Here is a 19,148-nt window from a genome sequence, read left to right on the forward strand (position 1 = left end):
CTTTGAGCTACATATACATATAACCAGTTTGATAAGGGCTGAAGTACCAAAGGGCTAGTTTATCCGCAGTGGCTCATCCTTAATGCTCAGAGCGATCACAGCAATACTCTGAGCAGATTACATTTAGAACTCTTTGGTATAATTATGAAACACACCTGATCTGACATTTTGATTGGGCGGATTCACAAAGCTAGTGGCTACATAGTCAAAATGCAAAATTGCACTACAAAGCTAGACAATCCAGAACTGTCATATTAATAACAAATACAAATATATAAAATAAGAAACATTTGTGTTTTCAGAGCTTTAAATATTTGTTTTTCTTTTTAAATTCAATAAAACCAAATAGAAGATATAATACGATTAATTTATATTTGTATTTAAATTCCGAAAGATTAATTTCATTTTGAATTCTTGTGTCCTTACCGAGCAGCTGATTGTGAAACGTCAAAACCAATGTGCACTAACAGGTAACATTCACAAATCTAGTGGCTACGTAGTCAAGGGATTCTGATTGGCTAAATCTTACTACAAAAGTAGTTGAAATTTCCCCTCTGACGTAGAGTAAAAAATTCGGCTACAAATTTAGTGGAGAATGATTTTGACGTTTCAAAATCAGCTGCTCGGTAAAGTTACACGAATTCAAAATGGAATAAATTGTTTATTATTCAAATATAAAACATTCAAATTGTGTCTTAATTTTGATTTTATTGAATTTAAAAACACAAAAGATAAGTTAAAGTTATCAAATAATATGACAGTTCCAGATTAGCTTCGTAGTGTAGTTTTGCATTCACAAAGCTAGTTGAATAATGACTACTTAGCCACTAGCTTTGTGAATGCGACCATTCAAACTACTAAAACAATAAGTGAAGTTGGCTTTGTTTTGTTTAAATGAGTTATCATCAGGTCCTTTAACCCAGAACGGGGCATAGGGCGTCATCAAAACGTCTCCATCCTTCTCGATCTGCAGCTAGGTACCGTAACTGTGGCCACGTCTTTCTCTTGGAGTTAGCTTCCGATAGCACTGTAGATTTCCATGTTGTTCTTGGTCTTCCAACCCGCCGTGACCCCTGAGGATTCCATTCAAAGGACTGCTTCGCAATATCATTCGTTTGGTTTCCTCAGTATGTGAACAACCTATTGCCAATTGCGCTTTCTGATGTCAATGTCCAAGCGGCTCTGTCCTGTCCTTCGCCAATTCCTGGTTAGATATTGTTTGTGGCCAGCGAATTTTAAGGATGTGATGTAGACAGCGGTTCACAAAAGCCTGCGATTTTCTCGAGATGGTGGCCGAGACTTTCGATGTTTCACATATAATAGCACGGATTTCACATTGGATTCGAAGAATCTCAGTTTAGTGTAAGGAGACTTGACTGGATTCCAAATTTGGGACAGAGCACCAAAGGGAACGCGAGCTTTATTTATTATGCTTTTTACGTCCAGATCCGTACCACCATTTGCTGATACAATACTTCCGAGGTAATTAAATTGTTCTACCTCAAACAGGCATGTCATGCAAAATAATACGATGTTGTGTTGGTGGGCCTGTTAGCATTATTTGTGTCTTTTTGCTATTTATTTTCAGACCGCACTACTCTCTTTTCCCCAGTAAAGTTTGACACATCTCAGTCAGCCCTACTTTGTTATTTTCCATGAGACATACATATATAGTCGGCATAGTCTAAATGACTAAGCCTTTCAAACCTTCTCTATTGAATACCTTGCCTCTCAGTTTTACCGACGCTGGCCGTCAGAACATCATCTATCGCCAGCAGAAAAAGAATTGGCGATAAAACATCCCCTTGTCTCACACCCTGAAGCACTTCGAAAGAGTCGGATAGCTGCCCATTATGCAACACGAAACACCTTGCATTGTTGTAGGACTCCTATATAATGGCAACAATTTTTGAAGGAATTCCTCTCTCAAGAAGTGATCTCCATATACATTCTCGGTTAACTTGATCAAAGGCCTTCTCAAAATCTACAAACATGAGGTTTAGCGGTGTTAGAAATTCTGACCGCTGCGAAAGCCAGCTTGATTAATCTTAAGTGTAGTCTCAATTCTTGTAGCCATTATCCGTTCGAGGATTAAAGTTGTTATCAGCTTTGGGAAAACGGACAAAACGGTAATTGTTGCAGTTCTTGAGATCACCTTTTTTTGGCATCTTAACAATCACTCCATCCTTCCATTCCCTGGGATAGGTTTCGTTTTCCCAAACAGTTTGTATAAGCGGATGCAAGATACTAGCTGCTGTGGCGGGATCAGCTTTCAGGAATTCCGCTGGTACTCCGTCAAGCCCGCTGCTTTGTTGTTTTTGAAATTAATCGCTGTTTTTCAATTTCCGCTACTGAAGGGGGTTTGATGTCAATACCCCTAAAGGATCTGCGCATCTCGTAAAGTTGGGGCACTTCAGCACTCTGTTCAACGGGGTCCTCATTTAACAGAGCACAAAAGTGATCCTTCCACCTGCGAAGTTGATCTTTAATTGATACCAATAGTGTCCCATCCACATCCATTACAGAATGATTGTTGTTGCTTTTTTCCCAATAACTTCTTTGGCTATTTGGTACAATTCTCGGATATCTCCTCTTCTTGCATTATCAACAGGTCCATCTACCCTCACCCTGATGTAACGTCTTACACAACAATAGACCATCTTGTGTGCAATCCGATATTCGTCTGTCTCGGCGTTTATTTGCAGCTTTAACGATTTACGAAGCTCGATTTTTTCCCAGGTGTCTTGGGATATCCAAGAGTCACTAACTCTCGTACGCCTTGGTACAGTCTCGGACCCAGCCTCCATAAAAACACTTTTAATTTGACCCCACATCTCGTCAACACCTGAGTCAACACTCACATTTAATGACGAAGCTTTGTAGTTAAGGGTGTTGATATAGCAACGACTTATGTTGGGATCACTTAAAACATTCGTATTGAATTTTGGATTTCTTGCTGAATTCTGCGATTGTCTTTATACAGCCGCGGTTTTTAATTTGAAACTCAGGACAACCAAATGGTGGTCGCTTCCCACATCGGCATTTCTTATATTTCGGACAACACACATAGACTTCCTCCATCGCTGCTTAAATAAATAGGGGCAAAAAAAAATGATGAAACGTCAAAGAGTTCCATTTGAACACCATCAAGTATCACTCATTTTTAAACTTTAAAGTTGATGTCATAAAAACGAGTTACTAATGTTTTCAAAATGGCTTTGGAAATTTAATATTTTAGTTGTTCATCTATTCTTTAATTTCTGTTTTAAAAAATTACGAAGAGTTTGGATCCGACCCACTCTGATAACTTCCCATCGATGCCGATTCTTGTCGATTTTTCTAAGACTTTAACAAAATATTACTAACAATATTTTTGTGCGATAAGAAATTTGAAGTCAATTCCTTTCTTTGGTAAAATCACACTTGAGTCGTGAACCATTTTTTAGCAGTTTTTTTGTTGGTTTTGTAGGTTTCCGTATTTTGTAAAAAAAAAGTTATCAATTGATTTTTTCCAAAAAAAAAGATAACTTAAAATTAGTGACAATATTATGCATATGAAAAAATAAGTTTAATTTTATTTTCTGTCTTGTTCATGACATTTTTGTGTCGAAATACAATTTTTATCAATTTTAGCATTGTTTGAAAACTTTTATTTCTTATTAAAATAAAACCGATGGGATATCTTTCAAAATATTATCAACAACATTTTGCTTTGAATGAAATAATTTTGAAGTCAATGCTTCAATCTATTCTCGAAATATTCGAATCGAACATCAGTTTTTAAAAATTTTGCGTAAAGCTGGAAACACCACAATCGAATTTCGAAATCTTAATGATGGGGTGATTTAGGGCTCTTTTTGTGCCAATTTAGTGCTCTAATCCCGACTTGGTTCAAAAGTCACTTCCCACTCAAACTTTTGGCATTCCCAGCTTGACGTCAAGCTGGAAACACTTTACGGACCTAAAACTGGTTGTAGGATGTTTCTTAAAAATTAAAAATATTTTGTATAGAATAAAATTAGTTTACAGGCAATATCTTTTATTTTCAAAAAGAAATTTAAATCGAAATCAATTTTTACCAACTTTAAGTAGTTTTTTTTAAGTTTAGATTTTTTGTAAAAACAACCGTTATTTGGAATTTTCTCAAATTATTACCAGATGTCAAAAACGTTATTCTTCTTTACATACAATTATTCTGAAGGTAATACCATTTTTTGTTCAAAAAATATTCGAGATTACAATTAATATTTGTTTTTATAAAAAAGCGTTAATTTAATTTTTTCAAGATTATACTAATTTGGTCTGATTTGGTATCCCGTTCGTGAGATATACAAGGTCAAACAAAATGTTTCCTTTTTTAAATTCCTTTATTTAAAACAAAACCACCCATTAAATTTTTTAAAAGTCCTTTTTACCTCTTTCCATGTTAATATATGTAAAACAAAATTTATAGATTTTTAAAAAAATTTATGAAATTTTAACAACAGTTACAACATAACAATTTTGAAATCAAGTCCTTCATTTATTTTCGAGATTTAAGGGTAAGAAATGAGTTTTTACCAATTTGGTGTTGTATTTTTATTTTTAACTTCCCTTAGGAAGTTCTTGTAATGGATCCGATTTGTCAAATTTAAAGTTTTGACATTTCTCGACGTTTCAAGGTTCCTAGAGTCGAAATAAAAGATTTTTAGAAAGATGCCTTTGCGTGCGTGTGAACGTACGTCCGTACGTTCGCGACGTTTTTTTCGTCGTCCATAGCTCAAGAACCAGAAGAGATATCGACTTCAAATACATTTTGTTATACAGATAATAAGGCAGAAAGATGCAGAAAGGGCTCTCAAGAAAATTGCGTGGGTGGTTTTTTTACCATAGCAGTTTGAAAAAACGGTAGTACCCGTGGCATGATGGTTAGTGCGTTGGACTGTCATGCTAGAGGTCTTGGGTTCGATCCCTGCATATGCCATCTAAAGTCTTTTCACGGGTACTGCCTCTTGCGAGAAATTGACAAATTCTACAAGAGTAACTCTTGTCACGAAAAAGTGCTTTCTCAAATTAGCCGTTCGGATTCGGCATATAAACTGTAGGTCCCCTCCATTCCTGACAACATTACTCGCACACAGGAATGGTTGAGAGTTGTAAGTCACTAGGCCCTAGTTCTCAACGGACTTTTGCGCCACTCAATTTATTTTTATTTATAGTTTGAAAAAAAGGTGAACATTTTGGTTAACCCTAAATATCTTACGAACCAAAAACGCTAGAGACTTGAACTAAATTGTATATAATAAACTGTAACGTGATATCAAACAAGTAAATTTTTGAAAAAATTCCATTTAACGGTTTTTTTATAAATCAAAAAAAAATAGTCACCTCCAAAATTTTACGACTAAAATATGATTTCATCTCCAAAACAATTTTGTGCAACGAAGAATAATGTTTTTGACATCTGATAAAATTTTGAGAAAAATCGAATCGATAGTTTTTTTACAAAAAATAAAAACCTAAAAAAAAATAAATAAAAGTTGGTAAAAATTGATTTTCGACTCAAATATCTTTTCAAAACTTTGAGATATTGGCATTAATTTACTTTTATCTTTCAAAAATTATTGTTTTCAACATTCAGTAACATTTTGAAAAAAATCGAAATGACATTTTTTTTTTAGAAAAAATTAAAAACCGGAAAAAAAATTAAAGTTGGTAAAAAATGATTTTCGACTCAAATATCTTTCCAAAAAATTGAGATAATAGCTTCTTATTAATTTTTACTTATAAGAAATATTGTTTTCAACACTAGGACAAAGTTTGAGAAAAATCAAATTGACAGTTTTTCTTACAAAAAATAAAAACCTAAAAAAAATTTATAAAAGTTGGTAAAAATTGATTTTCGACTCAAATATCTTTCCAAAAGTTGTAGGTATTGGCTTCAAACTAATTTTATCTTATAAGAAATATTGTTTTCAACATTCAGTAAAATTTTGAAAAAAAACGAGCTGTCAGTTTTGTACAAAAAATTAAAAACCTAAAAAAAAATTAACAAAAGTTGGTAAAAATTGATTTTCGACTCAAATAGCTTTTCAAAATTTAAAAATATTTCGATATTCAGTATTTTTTATATAAAAATTCAACAATCCGTTTCTTCATAAAAAAAATAAAATCTACAAAAAATAGTACGCAAATTTGGTTAAAATTGATACGAGTACATATCGACAAACTTTTAAGCAAGACAAATCGACAGACGGGATGGGAAGTTATCAGTGTGGGTCGCATCCCAGCCTCTTTTTTATAAAGAATGACTGTCAGTTAGATTTTCTATACAAATTACTTGATGTTTAAAATAATATTTTGTAAAGAATACAATCATTTTTTAATGAATAAATTTTCAATCGAGATATTCGAGTTAAAAATGTATCAGTCAGTTGCTAATATTTTGAAGCCAATATCTTTTATTTTTTTGCCAAGAATATAATCAATTTTACCAATTTTTAGAAGTATTTCTGAAGAGTTTTAAAAATTGTCTCATCGATTTTTCTAAAAATGTTACCAGATATTAAAAACCCTATTCTGCTATGCATAGAATTATTTTCGAGGTAATATCATACAAACTATTGAACGTACACATACAAACATCTCTCTAAAAACCTTTGATCTAGGTTCTAGGGACCTTGAAACACTAAAAATGTCAAAATTTTCAGTTCGACAAATGGGACTGATTGCAATAACTTTCTGTTGGAAGTGAAAAAATCAACTTACTTAGACATTTTACAGCTCAAATAATTAAAGATTAACTCCTAAGAATGACATCTAATAATTTTTTACGAAAAATTCCCGCCAATTGAATTTGATTTTTTACAAAAAATGTTTACCTGCAAGAAGTTTGTAAACATTGAATATAAAATACCTTGATATCAAAAGATTTAAAATTTATTTCATAGACATAGGTAGACAAAATATTGTTTTTCACATTTAGCAACAGTTTCAGAAAAATCCAACTGACAGTTTTTTTTTTAAACCGTACAAAAATGCTCTAAAACAGCTTACACATTTTTTAGGGCGTTAATGGAGTTGTTAGTCTCTTTTGAAAATTATTTTGGAAATCTAATGAATTGTGTTAAAAGAATGACGTTTCTCCAAAAAAACACATGTGAACGTTTGATATCATTTAAGAAGTCAAACAAAACTAACCACAAACAAACTTCAATATTAACAAGACTACTTGAGTTAAAAAAAAAAATGGGTTTTCACAACGATTTTTGCTTTTAAAAAATACCCAGCAAAGAAAAAAGTACAAAAAGCTCATGTTTTAAGTTCTCATTCTGGTATAGAAAAAAACTATCTCCAACTAGTACTCTAACGACGGCTCTGCACTACGAAATTGATAATACTTTTCATGCACAACAAAGATAGCTACAATCTTGTCAAGAGTTAAACAAGGAAACCTATACATATTTCTCTTAACAGCTGATTGAATATTTGACAGAACTCTTCCTATCCCGAACGACATAAATTCCATATATAAATTCTTGTTGTTTGTCTTTGGTATTGCGTGGCGCTCCGCTAGTTTTAAAAATCAGCCTGTAAAAAGAAGAAATCTGGGTCCAAAGATCAACAATTGAAAAAATCTATGTATTTGATCTAAAAAAGTTCAAAGTTCAATCAATATCGAGCGACATTTGACTAATTTGTAAGCACTGTTAAGTTGTATAAGTTTTAATTCTAATCTAAAGACTTTATCCTAGTGAGGGCGACAGGTGATTTTTATTTGTTAAGGAAGTTACGAAGAAAGTTTCACTTTTGTGTTCAAGAAATCAATATTTAAATAATTAAAATGAATACCGGGTGAGTTAATGAAATCCATACAAATAATACTATGGTCAGTAATAAGAAAGAAAGTTACATATTTCTAATGGGAACATCATTTCTGTAGGAAATTAGCTGGTCGCACACTTTTCATTACAGGAGCATCAAGAGGAATTGGAAAAGCGATTGCATTGAAAGCTGCTCAGGATGGTGCCAATATTGTAGTGGCAGCTAAGACAGCCGAACCGCACCCAAAACTCCCTGGAACAATCTATACCGCTGCCGAAGAAAGTAAATAATACAAAATCATGTTCATAAGTGCTAATTAGCATAACATAATAATATTCTCATCAGTAGGTAGTTTAGTTATGCATAAATTGATAAGTTTAGTTTGTTCAGTTTCTGGAATAATTTATAATGAATTTGGGTCGCAAAAGACGGGAAATATTATAAAGAATTAGGTTAAACAATATAATAGAGAAACAGAGAAAAACTTATTACAATTCTAAAAATATTACTACAGAGGCTTTGGGCCTTGGTAGAATGAAGTATATTGTACGTTTTGAAGAGTTTTTAATTTTCAAGAAGTACTCTGGTTATTTGAGTTCGATTTATCTTGTTTACAACTTTAAAAGTGTTGTCTAGCAACCTAGAATTCAGCAGAGTTAATTTTTCGAAGTGATTTTTTATCTAGGCACATACATGGGTTTTGGCAGTTTGGCATCCCGTTAAGTATTAAAGCTCATTCTTTTAGCACTGTTAAATTCTAAAATATCAATTTCAATCCTTCGCCCTTCACTGAGGTTCACGAAGGTCCACCAAAATCAGTTCTAACAGAAAAGTCAACCTTGCTTATGTCAAAATGACAGCTAATCATGCTTTTTTATTCAATTTAATGCTGAAGTTTATTACTCTGAATAATTTATTTTCTGTACCCTTTGGTGCCTTCTCAAATAGGAAGAGAAATTAGTAAAATTACAAATCGATGAACTGACGGTAGAGCTTAGTGAAGTAAAGTTCTGAGTTTAAAATTTATGACACTTGAAAAACTTGGTCAAAATGTACGCTCAAAGCATGCAGTTAACTGCAAATGAGGTCTCTATTTTGTCTGAACTTGCTTATTGTATTAATTATGAAAAGGCAAACCAAACTGACAGTAAATCAAGTGACAGCTGTCAAAAAGACCCACTCCGAAGAAAAATATTGCCAAATTAAAAACCAGGCTTAAAAAAAAAATACCCGTTATAAACAGCATTAATAAGACATTCAACTCTTTGAAAACACTCATTCAAGAAAGAATGGTGTCAATAGTAGTGGCCCAAAAGCTAGACAGGACGCTAAAGGTTTTGTATCATGGAGTTTTGGCTATGAGTGTGGAACTAAATGAGCATCGATGATTGAGATCCTACAAAAGTTTTTGAATGTCCGATACTCTTCTAAACAAACACATTTTTCTTTACCATAACTAGACTTCTGGCTACCATTGCACTAAACTTTCCTCGAAAAAGAAATTTGTGTTCAATGTTCGAGGGAGGGAAATGAAACGAATTAAATAATAATTATTGTGTTCTCGTTATTAGATGAAAAATAAAATAAAAGGCAAAGGTAAAAGAGCAAATGAAATCGGAAGTTTTTGTAATATTTTTTATGATTTTAAAAATAATTCTTATCAGAAGATAACTAAGACCAAGACAAGTTTGATTTTTTTCATTTTTACCGATAGAGTTCCTGAGTGATTCAGCATTTTTGTATCTCGGAAATTGTTCTTGCAGATTACTTTTAGTAAAACAACCAATATATAATTTTATTTGCAAGAAAAATAAACTCCTAATTTTATAAGAGTAAACTAAGCGATTGTATTTCATTTCAGTTGAGAAAGCCGGTGGCAAAGCTCTGCCTTGTATAGTCGATGTACGCGATGAAAACCAAGTTAAGAGTGCCGTCAAAATGGCAGTTGAAAAGTTTGGAGGTATCGATATACTCGTAAACAACGCCAGTGCCATATCACTAACACAAACTGCCCAAACTGATATGAAACGTTATGATCTCATGCACAGCATCAACACCCGAGGAACTTTTTTGGTGTAAGTTCTAAAAAAAACTCTTTTCGTCAGTATATTATTTTCTTAACCCAATAACTGTGAAAATTACAGTTCCAAGGAATGTTTACCATTTTTGGAAAAGAGTAACCATGCCCACATTTTGAACATTTCACCTCCTCTGAATATGTCACCACTTTGGTTTGGCAACCATGTTGCCTACACAATGGCCAAATACGGTATGTCAATGTGTGTCCTTGGCATGGCTGAGGAATTCAAAAACATCCCCATAGGAGTGAATGCTCTCTGGCCACGTACTGCTATCCATACTGCAGCTATTGAAATGTTAAGCGGTCCCGATAGTAATCAATTCTCAAGAAAACCCGAAATTATGTCCGATGCTGCTTATGCCGTTTTGTGTCGTGAACCAAAGGCATGTACAGGAAATTTCTTTATTGACGACGAGGTCCTTACAGCCGAAGGGATAACCGATCTAAAGCAATATGCTTGTGTTCCTGAAAATGCTGACAAATTGATGGGTGACTTTTTCCTAGACACAACTGATATGTCGAAGGAAATCAATAAAGTAGGAACAACAGTGAAAAGTGATGGCAGTATCCCGAAGTTGTTTAAGAAAATCGAAGGTCTACTAAGTGATGAGTTAGTTAGTAAGACACAAGCAATCTACCAATTCAATGTAGAGGGCAATGAAAAGGGTGTTTGGTTCTTGGATTTAAAGACTGGATCAGGCAAATGTGGTCAAGGAACACCACAAACAAGCCCCGATGCTATTTTAACAATGTCATCGGACAATTTTAACGATATGTTTGCAGGTTTGTTATAAAGTTTTAAGACAATTTGAAGAATGAAGTTTATTTGTTGTTTATTTTTTAGGAAAATTGAAGGCTCCAACAGCTTTTATGTCGGGAAAATTGAAAATAAATGGAGATCTTCATAAAGCCATGAAACTCTCTAAACTAATGGATGGTTTTAAGTCGAAGTTGTAGTTTAATTTATATATTTTGTTTTAGATAAAAATGGAAATTTGTTAATTTTTGCATTGGAAATATACTTGTATTTTTATACTTAAAATTTGTATTGATAATCTTTTTAGGATCCATGTTTCTTGAAACATCTTCAACCCAAAAAATAATAGGTCCAGTCAGTAAAGGGCATTCTATATGAAGGTAAATTATAGAGTTGAATTAGAAGCGACGAAAAATCTGTATTTATTATAGAAAATAAAACGTAGGACACCCGCAAAAATATGCAACCGACAAAGCATCTACTTTGAGGTAAAAGTAATAAAAAAGTGATGGTAGGTAGGTAGAAATGGCGATCTTAAGGCAACCTAGCCTGAGATCCAATTAGCGCTGTAGTGCGCAGTTTTGATACCAAAAACTCGTTTGACCTTTGATTGAAAGGGATAGATTGATTAAGAAGCTTCATAGCGATTATGTTAGAGCCATTTTGTCGCATTGAAAACAAAGATTAGGTCTCTAATTTTTGTCTCAGATAGCTCATCAAGTTCTTTAAAGAATGCTTTTGCAAAGCATTTCATTCTGGTGTTTGCCAAAGCAGGACATTTGCAGAGGAAATGGATTATGGTTTCACTTTCTCTTTGGTCACTACAGCTACGGCAAAAGGTGTTGTAAGAGATACCCAACTTCTCTGCACGAACTCCTATAGGCCAGTGTCCGGTACAAACCGCAACAATCCTGGCTATGTCTTGCCTTGGCCTGCATAGAAGATCGTTTGTACGGGTTTTGTTATAGGTGGGCCATATCTTCCTAGATATAATGCAGTTGGGTAAATTGGTCCACCTTCGGTTTGATTCAGTTTGGTAGATAGAAAAGATTTTACCCTTAGCCAAGAGGAATGTTAACCATTTCCGCAAGTGAGCTATGAAGGGCCGATCCTTGCCTGGCTAGCTCGTCAGCCCGTGCATTTCCCACGATACCACTATGGCCCGGAACCCAGATCAGGGTGACACTGAGGTTAATATTCAGGTTCGCAAGCTCATCGCGACATTGCTGGACCAATTTAGATGAGGATATGGCCGAGTTAATGGCTTTGACAGCTGCCTGACTGTCTGTAAAGATAGCCACATTTCAGTTTTGGTTTGGGTTTTGTTTAAGTATCTTACAGTTCAGCCTGAAAAACGCTAGTAAAGTCAGGAAGCCTAAAGGATTTGGCTACATTTAGGGACTCAGAAAAGATCCCAGAACCAACTCCGCACTCCATCTTTGAGCCGTCAGTAAAGATAGTTGTGTCGAAACCTATCGACACGATGTCATCCTCCCAATCTTCTCTCGATTGGAAAATAACCTTAAAACCCTTACTAAGGTTCAAAGTAGGAGTGCAGTAGTCAGTGTCTACCGAGACAATATCTGAGGGAATTAATTTCGTAGTGTTGCTGTGACCATAAGGTTTTGACAACAGTTGCTAACTTTCTTCAAAGCTGACTCCGTGATTTCACTAATCACAAAAGTGATACAAAATATAAGAATATTTACAAAACGTCGCTATGGGAACTCCAAAGCTACAAATATTTTTCCATACACTTTTCACTCTGGGGCCCTCCCATTTATTAAATAGCTAAGGATGAGACTTGGATATTCAAATGGTAAACATGTGCATTCAAGAGGACACAAGCGTCCACAGGTTTTTCTCAAAACCAACCTCTGTCTATCAACTCCTACTCTCACCTCCCCGTGGTGAACATCGGGTGCCTAGTACCTCAACTGGAGATTGGGTTTCAACCCTAGTGGAAAGTTGTTGGGGGCAGCAAACGAGAGAGGTGTTTCCACTAAGGCTCCTCTCCTTATCCAGACGGCAGCGGAGGAATTCCCGAGATGGAATCAACGGTGGCATCTACAGTTCCAGTAAGGTTGAACTACTTAGTGAACACCTTATAGGGCTTCTTCGACTTATTCGGAGCCCAGGCCTATAAGGAGCGGTTTTATCCGGCTCCCCATCCTTGGAGTTATACTTAGGATCTGGCCCTCCAGGTTGGGGGTTGTGCGTCGGGGTGACTTCCTGGCCACGTAAAAACTTTCATAGTTGCGAAGCACCAACAAGCCTCGGATACGGACGGATTTACTGTTGACAACCAACGCAAACGAATAAAGGACCACGAACTTCGGATATGCACGTGGAATGTTAGGTCCCTTGACAGACCACGTGCGGCCGAAGAATAAGCGGAGGCCCTAGACCGCTATAAAGCAGATATTACCGCCATCAGGGAAATACAATGGGATGGGCCGGGCAAAAAGAGGATGAAAAACTGCGGTATTTACTATGGTGACTGCTACAACGAAAACCAACAGCGCTTATTTGGATGCGGCTTCGTCATTGGAGCTAGACTTAGGCAAAAAGTCTTGAGCTATAGGTGCATCAATGAGCGCCTCATGACTATACGCATCAAGGCTAAATTCGGCAACATTAGCCTGATATGCGCGCCCGCCCCCAAAGAAGAGAAAGACGACAACACCAAAGATATATTCTTCGAGCTCCTAGACAAAACATATGAGCAGTGCCCTGGCTACGATATTAAAATAGTCCTGGGCGATTTTAATGCCAAGCTGGGAAGGGAAGACATCTTTGTTGGAATAATCGAGAAGAACAGCCTGCACGACAACATCTCCGACAATGGATTCAGGCTCATAGATTTTGCTGCGGGGCGAAACGTTATGGTAGCCAGTACGCGTTTTCCACACCTCAACATCCACAAGGGAACTTGGACTTCTCCAGATCAATCTACCGTCAACCAGATTGACCATATTGCGATCGACGCCAGACACGCTTCCAGCATTATGGATGTACGAACTTTCCGAGGAGCTAACATCGACTCGGACCACTACCTCGTTGTAGCCAAGGTAGCACTTCGGATTTCCAGACCCAAGGCAAAACAGGGGGTGCTGGGAGAAGGTACAACGTCGAACGGCTACAAACACCAGAGATCGCCAAATCCTTTTCCGACCGAGTTACAAGTAACCTCTCTCGAAGTTCTCTGCCGCCAACACAATGTATCGAAAACCAGTGGCAACAGTGCCAAGATGCAATCAGAGAAGCCGCCTCTGATGTGCTGGGTTTCTAACAGTCACCAACAAGGAACCCCTGGTTTGATGAGGAATGTCGGCAGGCAAATGCAGCCAAACAACAGGCACGCAAAGCGGTGCTGCATAAAAGGACGAGAGCTGCTCGTGAGCTCTATGAGCAGAAGAGGCGTGAGGAACGCCGACTTCTCAGAAGGAAAAAGAGAGGGCATGAGAAGAAGGTTCGAAAGTTTTATGAACAGGTGAAACGAAATTCGCAGGTACATAAACCTAGAACCGAAGGCTGCAAAAAAAGTTTTAGACAAGGTGATGCGCTGATGAAAGAATAGTGCAGAGCTCACACGTCAACACTAGATGCACTATCTTTCAAAAGTCTATCCAATTACTGACATATGCTGATGACATTGACATAATCAGAAGAACTCAACGTGATGTCAATGGGGCTTTTGTAAGTATTGAGGCAGAGACGGCAAAAATGGGTTTAACGGTTAATGAGGGCAAAACAAAGTACATGCTGTCGTCTAGAAAGGACATACAACACCGACGACTTGGTCAAAACGTCGCAATCGACAGACGTAACTTTGAGGTAGTCAAGGACTTCGTCTACCTAGGCTCCGCTGTTAACGCAGAAAACAACACCAGCGCTGAGATCAAACGCAGAATAACTCTTGCTTACCGCTGTTTCTTTGGACTAAGAAAGCAATTGAGTGGTAAAGTCCTCTCTCGAGGGACCAAAGTGTTGCTATATAAGACCCTTATCATCCCCGTCCTGCTATACGATGCAGAAGCATGGACCATGACAAAAGCGGATGAAAGCACCTTGGGTCGCTTCGAGAGAAAAGTTCTTCGTGTGATCTACGGTCCCGTATGCATCGAAGGGGAGTGGAGGAGAAGATGGAACGACGAGCTGTACGGGCTGTACAGCGACGTAGACTTAGCCATAAGGGTAAAAGTCCAACGACTTAGATGGCTGGGTCACGTAGAGCGCATGGAAACCAATGCTCCGGCCCGGAAAGTCTTCGAATCCGCACCCACAGGACAGCGCAGTAGAGGAAGACCGCGGATCAGATGGCGCGCACAAGTAGAAGGTGACCTCACCCAACTTGGAGCGCGAAACTGAAGACATCTAGCTAGGAACCGAACTAGATGGAGAAGTTTGTTGGGTGAGGCCCTAGTTCACACAGGACTGTAGCACCACCTTAAGTAAGTAAGTAAGGATGAGACTGGTGAGAGGCACAGTTTTGTAGACGATGTTTTAGGCATGAAGTTCCTAAATTCAAATAATAAAAGTTTTCATTTAAACTTACATTGCGTAGCATGCGGGTAATGTGTTCATTTGAGCTATAAGAGGTGAGTATTGCTCAAATTACGGGGGTAAGTTAGTTAATAGACCCAGAAAGCAGAGATGGATGAATAAGATTTCGGATATCGGTCTAAGTTCTTCCAGGAAGGAGGATCAGGGGACCAAGGCAGGACTCGAATTAATTAATTATCAATTATTAAAATATGTTCGCCTTGGTAAGGAGATAATTCTTGAGAGGCGTTTTCAAGGATGGGACGGACAAAGATGATGTAGAGAGATCGGGTTACCTAGAGGATAGAAAATTCCTGTGACCAACGTTTTACAAAACCGATTGCTGAGTTGGTTTTTAGTCTTATATCATCTATATGAGCACTGAAATTTAGCTGTCGATCACAAAAGAGCCAAAGGTCTCGAATAACCTCAACAGAGCAAATGGGGAAAGTATTGAAGGTGTGAAGTTCTTACTCGCTTTCGCTTCAAAAAATAGTTCCAGTTGAAAGTAGAATCACAAATAACTTTCGAATAGGCTAAAAGAATACATAGTAGGACCCTGGCACTTTCATCTGAAGCTGATGAATATTATTAGTAGGTTTTAAAGCTCGAACTACTATTTAAATATCTGCTCAAGAATTCAGAAATTTATAACAAAAATGTCACTAAACCTAAACCATTCTTTACATATTTCCTGTTAACTTCGACTGTCGTTTTGTGGGTAAGCGTTTTAACGAAGACTGAAAAACTACAAGGCGTTGGATCTATAGTTGACTTTGCAGTAAAACGATTTTCTTTACAATGTAATAATAAGATAAGGGTGAAGAGATAGCCGTAGCGTTGGTTCGATTTTAGAACTTCAGAGAGAAATTAGCAGATATTTTTAGTATCAAAAAAAGAGGTTGGAGAATGCCTCTAATTGCCTTTATGTTAGTTTTTACTAGAATATGCCATTGGAAAAGTTGCGCTGCTATTATTTTGTCAACAGCTTTCGATGTTCTTATAAATTGAATTCCATGATAATAGCAAATTACACATTCCGAAGCATTCACCATGGCAGGTGGAATTTTTCATAAGATTTTGCAAATACATTTTCGGACTCCTGTTAAGTTCGACAGGACTGAATATACTAGGACGTTTATTAAAGGACTATTAGCCCTCAACGTATCGTGCATGATTTTAGATATTACTATAAATTTGCTATTGTACATATGTCGCAGGGAACTAGAAAATAAATAATGACTTACCTGTGTAAGAAATTTCCAATCGGAAGATTTTTTGTGTTCTTGTAAACGGACGAAATATTTTCGGAGTGTTTTGATGTTAGAGAAAATCTGGAAAAAAATATGAGTACACACCGCAACCCTTCTTATTAAATTATATGCATTTTTACCCATAATGTATCACAGCAATTTGACAATTTGACCATATGAACAAAAGCAACAATTGTTTCGGAGTTTCTTCTTTTTGTGTATCCAAACGGTTAAGATGATAAAAGATTCATAGACAGGTACATTCTGAGGATTTGATAAGTAGTATTGCTTTGGTAATTTTTATTTGATTTTATCAATATATACCTAACACAACGCCATTTTTGATGTCTTAAATAAAGATCGACTATTCTCAACTGAGTTCTATCCTCATCTCAATGTTTCCAATAATATGTAGTTAAAAGCATGAAATCTGCTCAAGACGTCAGCGGAGCATTTCCAGGTTACACAGGCGAGACATGAGAAAGTTCGATTTGAAGAGTTTCAGCTTAATGCGTTGCGATATTAAGCTGGAATTCCACATGGGAAAGGATCGAATATTGTTTTTCGCACTGACGGACATCCAAGCCCGTTTCACTATCTCTACACAACCTAGGTTGTTGAAATGTGTCACCTTCACGATAGTTTCTTACAGTAGAAAAATCGTCTGAAATTTATTTCAATCGGCCATTGTTGTCATTTAAGTGTTGAGTTTTAAGCTTCCCGTTCGCTTGCATAGGTCCAATCCACCGATAATGTTTTTTTAAATAAACGATGCAGTCAAAATTACTCAGCTTTTCAAGAGGACTTAATTAATTGACTATGTGATCGTTTTTACCAACAACGGCCGTTGAAGCACCACGAATGAATTGGAAAGCTGTCCGTTGTTTGTAAGACTCCTTAATAGTTGCGACTTACTCTTCAAGTGGATACCTATTATCGTAAGTGATCTTCAGATACATTCACGGTTAATCCTGACGAATGCTTTTTCAAAATCGTCGAACATGAGGTATAGAGGTAGATAGATGTTGAAGAATATTTCTTTGGCTTTTAATATGATCGACACAGGATCAACCACTGGAAAATTTAACTGATGTCTCTTGGCATGGGTTCTAGGAAAAATGGAAGACGCTAAAAAACGTATTTTTTAAGATGGAGACAAAATACACATCAAAGCAAGCTTTTTCCAATGAATAATTATTGAAAATAGAAGATAGGTCATTAATTCAGAACAATTTTTCACTTGCGACAGATAGGAACTATTCAGAAATTCGATCGCGATTTACGAAAAAACTGTTCCCGGCGGTTCCGCCCGTCTTTACCCCTACAGACTAAATCATTGGGTAAATAAGTTTAACTTGAAAATTAAGGTTTTAAGCAAGGTTTTCAACATTTTTCTCGAAAACCGAAAATTCGAATTTTTTCAAAAAGGGTCCGAAACATAAAAAAAAAACATACAAAATATATTTTTGTATTGCTCGAGAAGGTACCCCAGGGAACCGGTATTTTGTTTAAATTATCTTAGGAACGTGTAAACCGATTTGACGATACAAAAAATTGATTTAACGATTATCGAAAATGTGTGCCTTTGATTTAGATGAAAGCCTTCTTCGTTGGATTGGAATCTACCTTTCTAACTGTTTAATACAAATAGTATTGGATGGTCTTTAGTCTGAAGTCCATAAAATAAATGCTGGTGTGTCCCAGGGCTACAACTTCCAATCCATTAATTTGTTTTGCTGGCAATAGAATTCATTTTTAGTATCACATCTCTTTTCTTTAGATGTGGAACTGCAGCGACAAAACATGATAAGTTCTTTAAATTCCGGCCTAAACAGCATTATACAATAGGGAATAAAAAACCGTGTGGAATTCAATGCTTCGAAACCCCAATGATGTCTTGTATCGTTAAAGTGAGATATACTCCCTTACCCTCGATATTCCACAGCCACTTCTTGTAAAACGATTACGCAATGTCGCCAAAAGTTCCTCAAAATGTTTGGGTTTCCTAAGACGATGCAAGAAGTTTTTCTTCCTCTCTAATCTGGCGTCCTAAGCTTGAGTATAACTCCCATCTCTGGGCTGGTGCTCCTGCAACTTACTTAAGCTTCTGGGACAGTATTAAACATAGAGTATTTAATATTATTGCGATGATATCATCATTGGTTCATTTACGTCGCTTGAACATCATCGTTAAGTTTCTTGTCTCCTATTTATACAATTATTTAAACGGTTTATACTCTACAGAAATAGCTGAATTTCTCCCCTAAAACAGTTCAACCGTAACCGCTTATAGGAATGAACATCATCTTAACTTCGAGCCTAAGTTCGGTCTTACTGTCAAATACAGATATTCGTTCTTTAGTCGTTATACGCTAATGCATTTGGCAAGCAGGAGGCTGAAAGTAAAACGCCTTGGACACGCTTTTTTAATAAGGGGATTTTTCAAATTTATTGACTCATGGCGGTTATCATTTCGACCTCAAAAACGGACAATTTTTTTCCGACCTCTTAACCCCGACAACGACTGAAAAAAAACAATCAGACTGTTCAATTTGATACAATGGTTCGTGTGCACTCCCAAAATTTGCTGCCGGCTCTTAGACTATTGGAAAAGTAATATTTGCCAAAAATGTGGCTCGTTTCGCTACAGGGGATCATAACAACGTTTTAATGTGACAAATAAAATCATTAAAATCGGACAACCTAGTTC

General features: G+C 36.4%; 1 protein-coding gene across 1 annotated transcript; it reads left to right on the forward strand.

Annotated features, from left to right (window-relative positions):
• The first annotated feature begins 7,507 nt into the window (after positions 1-7,507).
• LOC129947147 (hydroxysteroid dehydrogenase-like protein 2) lies at positions 7,508-10,928 on the forward strand. Its single transcript, XM_056057592.1, has 6 exons — positions 7,508-7,678; positions 7,734-7,833; positions 7,922-8,085; positions 9,665-9,878; positions 9,948-10,666; positions 10,728-10,928. The coding sequence occupies exons 2-6, from the start codon at positions 7,823-7,825 to the stop codon at positions 10,838-10,840; spliced, it is 1,221 nt and encodes a 406-aa protein (XP_055913567.1). The 5' UTR covers positions 7,508-7,678; positions 7,734-7,822; the 3' UTR covers positions 10,841-10,928.
• Positions 10,929-19,148: the final 8,220 nt, after the last annotated feature.

Source organism: Eupeodes corollae, chromosome 2, assembly GCF_945859685.1.
Source record: "Eupeodes corollae chromosome 2, idEupCoro1.1, whole genome shotgun sequence".
Classification (NCBI taxonomy): Eukaryota; Metazoa; Arthropoda; class Insecta; order Diptera; family Syrphidae; genus Eupeodes; species Eupeodes corollae.

What these genes read in the sequence shown, in the direction of transcription:
- LOC129947147 (XM_056057592.1), top strand. An exon ending in CTATACCGCTGCCGAAGAAA is followed by an intron (nt 8,086 to 9,664) that starts GTAAATAATACA and finishes ATTTCATTTCAG; the next exon opens with TTGAGAAAGCCGGTGGCAAA. An exon ending in TTTTAACGATATGTTTGCAG is followed by an intron (nt 10,667 to 10,727) that starts GTTTGTTATAAA and finishes TTTATTTTTTAG; the next exon opens with GAAAATTGAAGGCTCCAACA.